We start from the raw sequence: 16,540 nt of genomic DNA, 5'->3' as shown, positions 1-16,540 counted from the left end.
TTCACACAATACAAGTATACTTTGTTTTAAAAATTGTAAATTTTGTATTTACACTTATTTATCTAGTTAATTCAAAATTCTCAAAATGATGAAATCAACATGATATTTTTTTTTTTGTCTGTTTCAAAATCTTCAAAAACGAAAAGCAAATGTTAAGGTGGCTCACTAGGATACTGCTACTAGTATATTAGATTGCCAAAGGTGAGATCTTACCTGAACTTCCTCAAAATTGGTGAACAGTGAACCCTGTGACGGCATGGTTGAGGCCCGCTTATGTTCCGCCGACCCGTAATCTACGGCCCTGTGGGAAGGAGAATTATAGGGAGAATTGTAAACCACACACGGTAAAAACCTATTGGACATCGTTCTCTTTTAAACAACACTAAACAGTCAAATGTTGCTGAAGATGGGACGTTTTGAAAAAGATGGTGCAAAATTTCACTGTTAACGCTTCACTGTTAACAGACATTTTTTGACTATTCGCGGTATCAGTTATTTTCAGCCCGTCTTCGCCGATATGAGAGGATTCCAAGTTCGGAAATTACTATTGTGCACGCGTGGCTGCTCAGTACAGAAACAAGACACTCGGGACATTGACCAAAAATGATCTGCTGTTATAAATCAAGGCCAATAAATCGTAAATTGTAAAATTTGAGAACCTGTCAGGCATATGATTTGCGAATCGAAGAAACATCGCCATTTTTCTCTTCTCTGACAGTTCCACTAATTGCTTTTTATCCACATCAAGGATATTAAACTCTACCGCTAGACCGCACCCTGCCCCGCCATTTTGTATCAGATGTACAATTTTTTAATTCTGAGATAGTAGTAAAAAAAAACCATTGACTTTCAAAAGATGTAAAAATATATCTTTGATTTTCTTCGTATTTCAATGAATTCCCATTTATCTTTTTATTTTAACTGTATTTTAATAACAAAACAGCATTCTTAAAAGTGGGGTCTAAAAGATTAAGTAAAAGATTAAAAATTCTTTAGCAATAGAAATCAGCTCAATTACAGCCACGTAGCATCGTTTTTGAAAGGGAGGGGGGCAGGCTCATCCAAAAATCTTGACAAGCAAAATTCTTGAAATAATGAAAATCCTCATCCGGAGGAGGAGGGGTTTAGCGAAGTATACCTTTAACTTTAATATCATTCTTAATTTCCTTATTTTCATTTCATTTTTATTTCATACTCCAAAAAAAGGGGTGGGGGACAAGCCCCATCCCCCCCCCCTACGTGCTACGTGCCTGATTTAAATATTATTTAAATGAATTCAATTTTGATGAGAACGACACATCTGTATTTGTACTTTACAATCATGATTTATTATATATTCTTATTTTAAGCAAATATAAATCATGTTAATTAAGTTTGAATGAAACACAACGGGGATCGAAGTTGATTAAAGCTGCTTGGTCCGATTTTATATCAAATTTTATGCACGCTTTTAAACGATGGTTATGCTTAGTATCTGTATAATAATAGACATTGCAGTAGGTTTTTCTAGTCAATTAAGCCAAATTTCAATAAAGAAAAATATGTACAAAATTTGCTAACAAACAAACGACATAAAAGGGTACCGCGTTATTTCGCCTCATGTTAAATTTCACCCCTGACGACGAGACGGGTATGGTTGTATTACGACTTTGACATCGCATTAAATAAAGGTCGAAATAGTCAGACAAATTACAAATAAACATGTGTACGTTTTGTTCGCTAATATTTCCAAAGCCTGCTTTCTTTACAATCGATGCATAGCATGCGGGTTGAATAACCCCAATCATTCGGGGGACGAAACCAAACGGTTTCCTTTTCTAAGAATTCCCGTGATGCACTTCGGTTTGTTTTTTCGTTTGCCCAAAAAATAATTATTTTTATTTACTTTGAATATTTCTAATTTTGAAAGGAGACTGATTCTGCTGGTGTAAATAGGAGAAAGTCCATAACTTTCTAAGATAAATGGTTTGTATGGAAAAAAATTTTGATACTGTAATAACAAAAAAATCGGACCAAGCAGCTTTAATCTCGTAAAGTCCTAAAAAAAGAACGTCTGTTTTTTTCTCAAAACTTACTTCGTTTTAAATACATTGTAACATTTACTGCTTTTTTCATAATTTGTAAAGTCCTTGGAAACTTGTTTACCTACCAGATAGCTATTTCCTGCAGAATAAAACCGCTCCCTTTGGGTTTAAGGAAAAATTCTTGCAATAGACTTTAAAACCCTTTATATAGTAGTCTTTATACCCAATGTTGTGTTTTGTTGTGGTTTTACTTGAATTAGATTATTTCTTGTAGCCCAGACTAATATGAAAAAATATCTAATAGATTAATAATGTAACGCGAAAATGCAGATGTGTCGTCCATAAAAAATGAAAATTGAATGTTCTCCAGTAATATATCTATCAACAGACACCATATTTTATAAATTATTTCATTGTATTGGGGACATTTCATTTATCATATGTAGTTTATTTGTTACTTTCAAGTTCAAATGTGTTCGCAAAGTTTTCGAGAAATATTGATCAACAACAAAATGTTTGTCATTTTGAATTTACAGCCTGGCAGTAAATGCTAGTATTTTCTAATTTTGTACTTGTATGCCACCTTACTTCCTGTACATGGTTGGTTAATCAGATACCGGAATACCTTTAATTAAGAAGAGATAATCCAGTTTATTGTTATTTTACTCATTTATTTAGTTATATCTAGTTATTGTAATGTTTACGGAATAGCATTGGGTTGCGTTTTATGAACGAACCTACCACAAAGTCTCAGTTTGGGAAATCTTCACTGAACTTGACTTAAATCATTAATAAGGTGAAGAAAACTTTAAGCCCCTTTCACAATTGGCGCACTAGCACTTTACAACACTTTACGATCGGAATTTTTTGGCTTCGCACGAGCTATTGTATACGTTGCACGAGCTCTCTCATCGTTGCATGCGTTTTTAATCGCATCAAGTCTCCTCAAAATAATGGACATGCAAACTATTCAGACGCGCCGAATGCGATCTAAATTATTGCAATGTAACGCACGAACATTAGTACGAACGGTTTACAACGTTTTGTGTACTCGCAAGAGCGATGCACGATTTTTAAAGATCGTAAGATAAATTGCAGCTGTTTATGCGTGTGTTGTGTGACCATGAGACTGTTGCACAACGTGTCTCATGTAAATTTTGCAACGTATTACTATCATTGCAAGATTTATCGGTTTCAGTTTCCATACTTTGCCACTAGTATATACTGGATACAGCGGGGTTTTTTGTCCCGTTATAATTTCTCTTCTTTTTAAGCTTTGGCTCGTTTTGAATTCGCACCAGCAATCTTGAGGTAAAAGAGAGAAAATGTGAGACATTGAAATTCGCCAAGACCTAATCCGCTTACTGACAAAAAGAGCAAAATCAACGAAAATAAAACGGGGGCAAATAGTTCCCTTATACAGTGTACACTATAAGCATATCTGTTTTAGGCCACAATTGACATTGATTTTGGCTGTTGCTTTTGTCATCTTCTTGGTCTACTGAAGAACGTCGAAAACGGGCGGTATAAATAAATTTTTTCTTCCTTAATTGTGTTTAATTTAACGTTTTTATCTTTAAAATGATGTATTTTGATGTTTTCCGTTTTATTCTTATTATAAATGAAAATAGTAGCGGCTTTCTCTCAGTACGACAAATGCATTTGCGCACGTTCAATCGTCCGATCATCAGGTCTATCGTGCGATCCTATCGCATTATTTTACAACCCTCGCTTCCATTATACAACAGTTGCATATATCGCAAGATTCAATGCGTTACATCGCACAACGGTCGCTCTGAATCGTGTGAGTTTCGTAGGAGTACTTTATCATATGCGATTATTTTGGCAACAGTTTACGAACAATTTCTAATTTTTTTGGTCGCACAAATATTTTCATGCTTCTTCTCGTGCGTGAAAGGGGCTTTACATGTATTATTAGATCGCAAGTTCTGAGGTCTTTTGTAAGATGCATATCTAAATATTAATCTGTACGTTACCAGTATTTTTAATCTAACAAACCGAAAGTGAAACGCTGTTTGAAACAAAGCACAAATCATTGCCGCTGACAAGAATTAATTCTTGAGAATAATTGATAAATCCGAAATAATGTATGCTAAAGCATTGTTTTTCAAGGAAACATATTTATAAATACCTTGAAAATAGTCAGATTTTAAATGGTACGAACAATTTAGATATTTTTTGTAGTTGTATGTATTCTTACGCCAGAGTTCAATATAGTCTCGTTCAACTCGACGCTCGGCTGTCTCCGTAAATCTCCGACAAGCATATAATCTCTCTTGCTTGTCGGAGATTAACGGCGACAGCCGAGCGTTTGGTTGAACGAGACGAGAGTTCAATATTGTTTGGATCCATAAATTTTCCAGAAATATTTCTATCACTGATACATAGTTTGATTGAATTTATTATATCTTTAAATATTACTTAACATGATTTATATGGGGTTTCTTGTGTCGAAAAAGTCCGAAAATTCATATTATAAAAATGTGCGTAATTCAAATACAGATTAGAAACTACCTGTACTTGTCATGCGAAATAACATATCATTGATTTTAAAATAAGTAACCATCGATAAAATCAACTCTCGTCAGTTCTTCGGTACTTTGATTTAAATTTGTTCTCGCTCCTTGACGAATTGAAACGTTTTGATTAACATATAATGGTATTCTTTCAATGGTATGAATTTGAGCATCACTCTTTGCAATCTTTGGGTTAAGAAGACTACTTGGAGATTCATTATGACTGAAAAACCAACAAACAATGGATTTGTTTGCCTGGATATTGTGCCTGTCGCTCAAACCACCTTAACATTTTATGCTACAGATCGGATAGAGTTGACTAGCTTTGCTCGGGTTTCATTATTGTAGTTTCTGTAAACAAAAAGATGACATAGAGAACCAAAATATATGGCATGATCCTTTGGTATATTGCTAATCTACCGTAATTCGATTTCGTTCTTGGAAGAAAGACAAGATTAAGCGGTGATAAAAATATGATTCTTTTAGGACAGATTAACTGATGATAAAATATGATATATATTTGGTTCTGACGTTTCCAAGCCTGAAAAACATTTGTTCTCTCATGAAGGCATTCCAAAGATAATGACCACGTGCAGTTTCCCTTTCTCGTTTCCAGACACGGAATGCGACTCTTTCTAGATAGCCGATAATGTAATGATAAACCATAAAGATGTTTTGGAAAAAAATATTCGTTTGATAATCAGATGGATTGAGGTAGAGCGAATTGATTGATTAATTAGTCATATAGATATCGAACTTATAGTATAATGAATCATTAAAAATTCCCCTGCGTGTCTTAGAGGTGAGGACTGAAAAGAAAAAAGAAAATACATGTATTTTGAGAAATTATTTGGTTTCGCTAACAAGTAAATGGGGTTTTCTTGGACAGTTTTTGTTAAACTTCCTATCGAGAAAATATACTTCGTTTTGACATGAATTACAGAACAAAACCTACAGGCTGACATTGAGATTTAAACCCAAGACAAGAAGACAGTTGTCGAATTGATAAACAACGCTATTGTAAAATTGGCCAACTCTTGGTTAAGACTATAAGTAACATGTTATCTTTTCATAAAATATATGGCTGCTATAATTTTTTTAAATAATAAAAGAATGTTTAGATTTAATAGAAAACAGATTACGGGAGTAAAACCGATGACTAAGATGCCCCAATCGGCGCTCAATGTGATACCAAGAACAAGGGCAGAGAAAGTTTATTATTGGGGTGAGCCAACGTGTTCATTGCGTGTAGAGTCGAATGCAGAAACTTATAACCTTGGACTGTCAAATGAATGAAATAAAGTGTATATACTAAGATAAACTGCTGTGCGATTGCACTTTAAATGAATATCTAAACTTTGTTCAAATTTTTATTTCAAAGCTTGTGAAGACATTGCAATTGGTTCCAAGGAAAGAAAGTGGTCTTTATTGATTGCACTTTTGTTGGCTGTTGTTTTGACTCAATTTGCAAGGTTAAATGAATGTTGCAAAAAAGCCCAATTTCCTGCAAAATATTTGAATGACGGCTTTATGTTAGACAGTCTCTGGAACGTTTGCCCCACCGTGAAGCAATCGAGAAATCTTCAACACATCTCTCCGTTACGTTGGTGATTGGACCAGAGCAAAACCATTGTCAATCAAAAGGATAAATCAACAGCGATAGGATCGGTATTTGTGTGGGGTGTTTGGGGCCTCGCATTGAACCTTGGAAACAAAGTGGAACGAACGTATCTAAAAATTAAATAGTATTGATTACATGATATCCTCCATTGCCATATTTTCCATGCACAGAAAAGGTTTTCTTAATAAATACTATTGGTGAAGATAACTGGTAATTAAAAATGAGCAACATCCTCCGACCCCTTTAGTAAACTTGATTGATTAATGACTATTATTCAATGGATAGCTGTAGATTTTTAAAAAAAATGAATATCATGTTATATTATTAAACATCTGTTTTATAACATACGCATAAAGCATTTAATTAATCAAACTAATATCCAGAAGAAACATCGTTTCTGGACAACACGATTTCTTTTAAGGTTTATCCGGATAAAAATTTGTTTTGATAAACAGTGATAAAATGCTTTGATTCAGTAATATCCAATATTGTTCGTTGTCGTTCGTTGTCGTTGCATTGATAAATAAAATATTGCCATTTTCAAACACAGGGGAGGGGGGGGGGACTAACAGAAGTTAATAGGAAGTGATACAATCTTGAACAAAACAGCTATAAATAATAAGACAAACAGAGATCTCAGATGTGGCGCCGGATGATTTTTGTAGCCGCTAGGTCACTGTCTGTGAATCATTGCAAAAAGAACTAAGCCCTTAAAGTCAGTCCAGTTTCTGAAATGAGTGGGGTTACGATTACATTTGTGCATTTTACAAATTGATTTGGCGACATAAAAACATACTTCTTTGGCAGTGCGTTTTTGAAGATGATCTTACGAAGTCTCAGACTTCTCATGTTATCAAGGAGACTTCACAGTGAGTATCGTCTCATTCTACGGAGACCAACCGTATTACAATAAAAGATGAAGTCGATTAAAGATGTTAAAACTGTAGGAAAAAATACTTATTCAACCATTCTTGTTTTGGGTTTTCAATTAGGATAAAAAAGAGGTTTATGAAGATTTTGAAAATATATATATATATATATACAAGATGTAAAAAACAAGGAAACAACTTTAAAAAATATATTTATGATTGCTTATTATAAAATTAGGAAGAAAACATTTATTCCCTGATTTGAACATTCTAACATAATAAAGTCCATAACCTTCCGGAAACATTTTAGACACAGCAGTAAAAAAAAAAATAATTGCCATAAGATCTCTGCCACGTTATTATTTAATGTTGTTCATTACTAAAGGCCGGTTCATAGGTTTATTGTATATGCATGATATAATTTGTAAAATATAATTCGATTTCTGCCTAAGGTATTACAAATCATCTGTGAAATTGATTATTTGAAAAATTTTCGCAATTTCACAAAATACTGTCTTAATATTTTGTAAAAGTGAGTTTTAATCCATTATCTAAAGAAAAATATATAAAAATCATACCCATCATTTACTCAAAGCAGAAAAAAAATTGAGGTACAGCGTATTTTGATAATTCAAAACCAACATTTGAAATTTGTGCAATTTAGCCTTACACCAATTAAGAAAATGTAAATTTTGTATCTTTTATAGAAAAGGGCTGAAATTTGGAAATGATCGTTTCAAGTGTTTAGCCTTTATGCACAACAAATTTCAAGGTCATATCAAAATGTCGAATGTCAATAATAATGACGCGGGGATTTTATCAGTTTTTACCTTTATCAAATATTTTTAAATCACTATTAATTCAAAATTTACTGCTAAATTTTCACTATTTTGATATACATTATAATAATGGTGTCGTGAACAGTATACAGTTACATTTTACTTAACATTAAAGTATACAATTTATGTATAAATGCCTTAAAGTTTTGCAAATTTTCGCCTAAAAAGGTCATTCACAAATTTTAATTTTAACGTTAATTTTACATTTTAAAACATCAGAATCTACTTTAAGTTACCAGTTTGAAAACATTTCAATGTCTTTAAGTAAAAAAAAAGTCTCTTCTATAAATAGCAACACAAACATTTGTAATAACTTCAAAAGTAACTTACTGGTACAGCAAATTTTAACATAACTGTTTCATTTTAACAATCCACTGAACGCAGGTTGAAATTGGGTTGCTTATCTGTTTTGTAATACCTTAATCATTTTTTAAAATGGAAACTGTAGCTCCACGGTCCTTCAATCCGAGGAGCTACACTTCTACATTTCTTCTTATTTTGTAAGAAAACTTATAGCAATATGAGCTGCAATTCTCATGTTGAAATTTTTTTTTTGGGAAGAAAAATGTTATTTTCTACTAAAATGACAAAAAATATCATGGTTTCAAAATTTCTGTTAGCTCTGCTTTGTGGGAAAAGCCATTAAGAAGCCTTAATTGGGGCAAAATTGAATTATTGTCGTCCTGTACAAAAAATTGATCTACTATATATTCCTTATAAGTAAAATTTCTCTCCTGACAAAAACTAATGATTTTTTCAAATCTTATTTATCATAAAACTCTAAGTTACAACCAGACTTATCATACTAGCAGGCTTTTGCAGCAAAATAAAATTCTAAAATATACAGCTCATATTGCTTTAATAGTAGTTCTAAAATTATAATTATCACGATCTGATTTGTACAGTAATATTTTGAAGTAAAATAAATTACGTTTCAGCATTATCTCTTAACAAACTTGAAATATTACCTTTCAACATATTCCTCCCAAACCGCGGCATCCATTACCTCCGAAAATACACAAGTGTGTCTTGGTTTCCTATTTCAGTTCTCTCTCTTTTAAAAGATGCATTTTTATGTAATGGTAATAAATTTCCCTCTCTAAATAGGCATACCGTGCAGTGAAGTCTCTGAACTGTCTTTGAAAATCAGAATATTATTTCCGGTTCATAATTAAAAGAGACGTTTTGTGAAAGAAATTTGTTTATCTCATTACCATTATAGTCAAAGGGAAGGAATTCTCGTCTATTTTTTGTGATCATTATGTTTGCATAATATATTTTATTGGTTTTAATTACGATTTTCTCATTTAGGGCTTACAATGTAAACCGCATTGTAGTGATGGCATTCATTTTGTTACTTGAAACGACTTGATTGATATGGTTCTATAATCGATTGCTTGCTGGGAGTTGTCGTTCGTGCAAAAAGGTTAAAAAAGGATTCTTCCTGTAATATCTGAGTATAAGAGCCTTGAACATCATCATAAAATATTTAGCAATTAGGACATATTTCCACATTGAGGATTTTTAATCCATTTTCATAAAAATACACACAAGTTTTCCATCGGAAAAAAGAGGTACCTGCAATTTATTGTCCATAAAATCTACTTTTATGCGATATTTATCAGAGATATTCTAAAGAATTCCGTTTCAGTCATCAAATTATAGAAATTACATTGATCTGCATGCTCACTTGCAAAGAAGACAAATGTAGAAAGGAAACCGACACCGCTCTTAGGGATGTTCGTTATTCTATCGTTTAATAAAGGTTTATGAAATGTTTGCTTTTCAAAATATCTTCAAACGATGCTTTGAAAGAAATTAAGGATAATCGTTGTTTCTATGATAAATTAATGAATTACGCCTCGGGTTTTGTTCATTATTTCAGTGAGGAATTGCAGTTGAACCCTGCAATCCATTGCTGGATAGAACATGATAAGGAGAAGTACGGATGTTCTCTTAGAATGCAGAGCGCTATTAAGAAGATACAGGAAAAGTGCAAGCACACTTGGGAAAAAATAAAACAATTTTACTACTAAATTGGTAAACAGGGTATAAGCAAGTGCAAATTGAGGAGAGAGAGAGAGAGAGAGAGAGAGAGAGAGAGAGAGAGAGAGAGAGAGATTTTCATCAGATGGTCAACGAGTACTCACCTTTTCTATGATGGAAATAACATCCATTAACATGTTTTATAGTCATATTGTCCCTAAAACTAACCTTATTCACTCTATCAAAATTGAAAATCCTTTTCAATTATATGAATGCATGATGAATTGCCTGCTTTTCAGCTAGCATGTTCTTCTAGCATCTTGCATGGTTATGAACAGTGATTCGTTACTAAGCTTAAGATGCATGCTTATTTGTCGTTCTTCTGTTCAATTACCCTTGAAACCAGCATCGAAGAGGAAGATGGAATCAAAGGTTAACATTCGTCAAAGTCAGAGAATTTGCTATGAATCCAGGACTAACCATAACGCATTCAGGAATAGAAGACTATATAGCTTAAATACAGAGAAATTTTTGGAGAGATTTTTTTTAAAACTCATTCTAATAAAAATTATAATGTAGTTTTGACATTGTGGTAAAAAAAAATACCATAAAAATACAATCAATACGATTCTAGTATTCATGTGTATATAAGAAGAAGTTTACAGCATTTTCAATTTTTTTTTCTTAATTAAAAAAAAGCGTGATTTTTAAAAATGCCATGCATATTTGTTTTCAATGTTATCATGTAGTTTTAAGGGTTAAATTCTGTCAGTTAGACTAAATAAAGTAAATACATACGTAATACTAAGTATTCAGCTTGGATTGCTTCGTTTAAAACTATTTCCCTTTACTTTGATCTTGATATATAATAAAACAACCACACTGTGTCACAGGCAGTCATATTGATTCTGAAATCGGTCAAATTGTCTTGCTTCCATTTGACCATCAACATTTATCTTAAAAACTGGAAATTCTACTGCAACATACCACATCCCTATGTATTATGATATACAGAGCCATCTTTCTCGTTTTTATTATAGGTGTTGTACATTGAATAGTTTACAAATGGAAGAACTTTTTTGACAGCTCGATAAGCGCTTGGATAACTTAAGAAAGTTCTCTCTCACACGTTGAGGGTCGGAGCTGTATTTAGTTTTAGAAGACTTAAATTGGTGTTATTTTAATAACCTATCATTGTTATTTAAGAATAGAATTGTGATTATGCAAGACATCAAATCATTATTAAAGTGTCATTATATATGTACATTGTTTTAGATCTACAAAGTTCTACAAAGATCGACGATTTTAAAAAGCAACAAGTTTTTTATGTTTTAATTGCATTCAATTTCTTTTAATTGCTTCCCTTTTTTTTCTTAATAATTTATCAACTTTGTTCATATAAACTATTCAGAATCATAAAATTATACACTTACACAGAGATTAAACAGTACTCACCATGCAGAGGATAGCGTTTTACCCCATGACAAAAAGTAATTGCAACTCGAATATCGATTATCATGGCTTATCCCCGTGTAATTGTTCGAAAACAAAATAGAAATTGCGTATATATAAAAACTCAATGTTCATTCAAATCCATCTCTCACATCTTGAGTTCCGTGCAAATGTATGCTGCCGTATACAACTTGACGAGGTTAATTCGGGACCAGCCGGGTAATCAGAGAGATTATTGATGATATAAAGGGATGGGAAGGGACGCAATCCGGCAGTTCGGTTCGAGAGCGATTTGCCATCGGCCCTTCCGTTTGTAAATCACTGGTTTTTACTCGTGTAATTTGTTGTAAATATTGTAAAATCAATTACTTTGGATTTCAAAACTCTCCCTCGGGAATGACCTCGGGTTAATCACTAATAAAAAAAATTATTAGTTAGAAAATTTACAGTACAAGGTTATAGATTTTCCTATGGTGTAAAGAGAATGAGATTTCGTCTTCAGAATGTTAACATTAATTCAGCGGATACCTTTCTTTATGTGAAACAATAAACATTTTTGGTTGTCTATTAAACTGTTCAAATGTTTGCCTGATATAGGGTTAGTTTGATAATGTGGTTGTAATAAGGTATAAGACATACAGCTAACTAAATAAACACTACTTTCTGATCTAAATGGCTTGCCAAATATACCATATTCATTCAATTTCGACCTCTGGAGTTTCAAAGTTCAAACGGGGCCGTTCAGTTAAACTCTAAACAGACATATCCTTTTAAATATGGAAATCCTTTGATAAAATGATAACGCGATCAGATTACAAAACCAAAATTTGTATCAAATATTAGTTTATAGTGGTTTTTTTCGCGGTAGTAATTTAGATCAAGGTGATTCAAAATCATGAGATTTGCTTCATTAGTCGGAAATACTGACAGAATATATACACATATGTTCATTTCCAACAATTGAAACCTTATCCTACGAAGTGAAATGGTTGTCCTTGACAAGGGATCGTTCTTGAAACAGAAAGTCAGCTGATTTTTATGTTGTTATATGCACGCCTTAGCTATGTGAGATATCATTTCATACAACAAGGAATCAGTATTGTGAGAGTTTATCACAGAAAGTGAAATGTGTTCAATATCTTACGAAGCAATTACACATTGTCAAGAATTACACAGATAAGGTTCTGCAATCCAATGCTCTGAAACGCTCAACGTCATTGCACCCTTTGCCCATTATACGAGATAAGGCTCGATAAAACCGCTCTGTCTTCAATTAGCTAAAACGACAAATCGAATTTTTTTCTGATTTTTGCAAGTTTGAATCTTATTTACACAGTGATTTCTGACGAAAACAAAAGGCCTGTGTTGGAGTAAGGCATATCTGCTTTTTAGACTATAGATGGTTTCTCTTATCGTAAAACTCGTGTCATGCTGCAAAATGCATTACTGTTCCCATATGAATGTACTTTTATGTGTATATTTTTGTTTTTCTTGTCATAAATTTCATTTTTTTTAAACCATGGTTGTGAATTTTAATTGTAGTAAAATCACACCTTAGTGCACAGATGTTTATACAATCTTAGATATTCAAATAATAACCTTATGCTATGAAAAAAAACCACCACCCACTATTAAATCTTATCTTGTTTTATGATAGGTGGAGCTTTGACTCTGGTTTAAACAAAGCTTTCTATGATGTCGTCATTGCCTCGTTTTGAAAACTACAATTTTCATGACTGGGGAAGAGAATTTCAACCTTTCAATGTTTGAAATAAAAAAAAATCCAATGTCCAAGGGAAGCATATTGTAGGTGTCGGTGGAACGTAATTACACTTCATCAACATTAGGTCTTGTAACTCTTTAATCAAAACGCAAAACGAACCTTGGAAAATACATGTTAATACCTGCATACCTGAATTACTTTATTGCTCACACTTTTCCTTAAACCCTTTCACCATTTAGATGTTGACACTCGAGGCTCACGGGAATCTCAGATCGTTAGTAACGATGTTATAATTGGTTAGTTACGGTTTGTGATCCCTGTGTTAACTTTATGTCTTTTCCATTCATATTTTTGCCAACCACCAACATGGCAACAGAGTTCAAACGTTACTTTCCCTCATCATTCTGTAAACAAATGCTTGAAGGTAGGAGATAAAAGCTTGTACGACCAGCAAAAATTGCATTCAGTGAAACGGTAATGTTAAAATCGAGCAATTATCATATTGGAAAACAAATTTTAAAGCAGATGGCGCGATTGGCTTTAAAATAGTTATACTGTGAGGGTAACTTTGTGGATTATATGAATGGTTTATACTATACCAATGTATTGAGTATTTTCTAGTTCACTGCCTCTCAATCGTACCTTCAAGACGCTAAAGCGCATCTATTTTTAACCTCTTTAACTACGTAAACTGATAGACATGTACTAGCATTAAACTTATAGAGCACTGTAGGTATGATAGTACCCTCTGCATATGTATATAAAACACTGATTTTTTTTATCTTTACATTGGGAAATACGTAAGAGTTGAATCAGATTAAGGTTAGCATTGCAGCATCTGATGACTGTCTATATTCATTGTGGACACTTCTTTTAAATTAGAAACTATTTATAGCGAACATGTATTAATTGTATCTGAAGATGCTCCATAAAAAATAGTTTCCCATTAGAAGACCACATCGAAAACGAGAAACGTAAAGTAGATTTTGATCAACTTGTCCAATTAAATACAGATTCTATTTTTGTTCTATAATACTCTGGGAATTAATCCAAGACGAAGTCCTCTCCGCATCAATCACTGTGACCACCGCTCGGATCTGGACGTCTTATTGCAGTGATCAATCAATGGGAAATAACCCGATCATCTCCATCCAATAGGTCCAATAATCACAGAGCGATGGACAGTCACAACATTTTAGAGCATTTCAATCCGATTATTATAAATGTCCTTGGATTTATCCGGATAATTTTACCGGTGTATATCTAATTTTTGACACACATTCTCTCTCTCTCTCTCTCTCTCTCTCTCTCTCTCTCTCTCTCTCTCTCTCTCTCTCTAAATCCTGACTATGTTCTTAATTATATATAGCTTACAAGATGTAAAGGCCAGAAAAACCTTTCAACAAATCAGCAAACGTTAAGGCAATTAACCTTCGCATGTCTTGGCAATTAGGAAACATCTTTGTTATTTTATTCTTTAAAACTTCCGAATTCTTTGGAGAAATTCTTCTACTTTTCAAACAGCTTAGACCCATTACATCATCAAAACTGTTGATCAATTTACAATTTATCTTCAGTATGTTTCGATAGTCAATTTTCCTGTCCATTTTTTTTTGTTTTTGTAGAATAACCATAATTGCCATTAATCATTTTCCATCTTATCATCCATTGTTCATCGAACAGCCAAATAAAACTCGATTGATATTCCATTCATATTTCGGCTTGACGCAATTCATAAGAGAGCATGCTCTCACTTTTACTATATTGACAGTTTAATAAACGTGTCAAAAACACCGTCCAAGCCAATGATATACTGAAGTCACGGTGCTTTTATTGGCGCAAAGTCAACATTTTCTGGAACGTACTTATACCAAGTCCTTTACCATTGCAATCACTGCTGATGCTTGTTAACTCAGTTTTCTTGAATCAACAAAACCTAATGACCGATTGACTTCGAAGGCCATTTATGTATTTCAGCTGGGTAGTGGGTATTTTGCGGGTGAGACTGGGGATATGCTAGTCTAAAAAAAATTATCCTCAACATTTAAGTGAGGGACGGTAAATTGTCTTCTCTCTTTTCCCTTTTTAAGTTTATATATGTAGAATCAATAATTGAATCTCAAGGAGTTACTATTTTGAATCGAAGTAATCCTGTTATCCACTTTAATTCAGAAACAAAACCGATTACTTTTAATTTATATTAAGATTCAAGTATCAGTTGAATAACTTACAAAACAAAATGTCTATTTTTTATTTATACCAAAAATAAAAGAAATCGTATTTTGGATGATTTTTAAATGTTCTAGTGGTTATTATTTTTGTTGTTTATAGTATAGTATACCTACTAGTATCGAGAGGAGATTAGTGGTTTTCACAAACCGATGATCAACCTCTAAATGAGGATATTTTTTTTCATCTTTCTTCGGTACAGCTGATGATATTTTTAATGTTAAAACCCTCAGGGGTAGGTCAAGGTCATGAAGAGGAACACATTTAGAACTTGATAGTTACGAATGAGAGTTATAACTAAATAAACTAAGAAATGAAACAGTGCACATCTGCTTTGAATTTCGATTTTCTGCCTAAAAAGAAAATGTGCCACATTACCTAATATTGATATCATTGGAAACGGAGACCCGGCCCTGGTTATTTGGAGTACTCAAGCATAAGTCGTCCTACTTCTGTGGATTTTATCGCACATGTAACTCATTTGCATTGAAATTCCACGTTCGATTATAATTTCTTTTCTGCACTCAATTTGAACCACAGTTTTTTTTACATTGATATTTTATCAAGACCTTTGACATCGTGCATTGTCTTAACTGTTAAATTTATTGGAATTTCTGCTATGAACAAGTCATATTTCTAGCAAGAACAGCAGTCATTAATGCGCCTGTCATGTAATTTGAAATGATTTATCTCTCAGCAGATTTGGGGTTCTTCAGCTCAGTTGCATGATAATGGTGTGCGTAATAGAAAAAGAGAGGTTACACGTAAAGCTGAGGAATGAGAAGTGAGCGATAAAGCAATCTGACAAATGTATTTGTACCCGGTAACCCCAGAAGTTTGCTTCCATTATATTTCAAAAATGCCACTGTCTCGAAGCGTGCGTCCTAAGAATAGAGTTTTGATGACCATATTGCAAAGGGAAATATCAAACAAACCCTGAATCGTAGATTCCTGGCTCTGCATTCAGTGGTGTTGACACTTCCATTGTAACACTACATTAACACAAATATTTCTGCCATCTAGCAAAAACTGTGACCAACTTTTTTAGACTATTGATAATGTAAAGGTTTGTGTTTTCTTTTATTTTACGTGTTGTGGTCAACTTACACGTCAAATTATAAATCATAAATTGGTAGTTGAATTTACAAAAATTTGGCATACATGATGAAACGCACAAAAAACCCTTTGCAAGAGAGTGTGGTCTATTGCATTGTGGTTCCCTATCTTATTAAGGAAAAAGTATCGCGTTAAGCTCAGAGC

General features: G+C 33.1%; 1 protein-coding gene across 7 annotated transcripts in view; it reads right to left on the bottom strand.

The window, feature by feature from the left end:
- The window catches only part of LOC105348867 (short transient receptor potential channel 7), a 39,102-nt gene that overhangs the window by 20,590 nt on the left and 1,972 nt on the right, over positions 1–16,540 (bottom strand). For 3 of the 7 annotated variants that reach the window (XM_066065379.1, XM_066065380.1, XM_066065377.1), the window contains exon 2: positions 214–301. In XM_066065379.1, the coding sequence (XP_065921451.1) occupies positions 214–301 (88 nt within the window). Of the gene's footprint in view, positions 1–213; positions 302–2,149; positions 2,244–8,858; positions 8,990–10,040; positions 10,181–11,331; positions 11,480–16,540 lie in introns of those variants that run through there. The other 4 variants (XM_066065381.1, XM_066065383.1, XM_066065378.1 and 1 more) reach the window with 4 other exon arrangements.

This window comes from Magallana gigas, chromosome 7, assembly GCF_963853765.1.
Source record: "Magallana gigas chromosome 7, xbMagGiga1.1, whole genome shotgun sequence".
Classification (NCBI taxonomy): domain Eukaryota; kingdom Metazoa; phylum Mollusca; class Bivalvia; order Ostreida; family Ostreidae; genus Magallana; species Magallana gigas.
The sequence above is the reverse complement of the archived record's forward strand: the minus strand, read 5'-3'. Positions and strand labels throughout refer to the sequence as shown.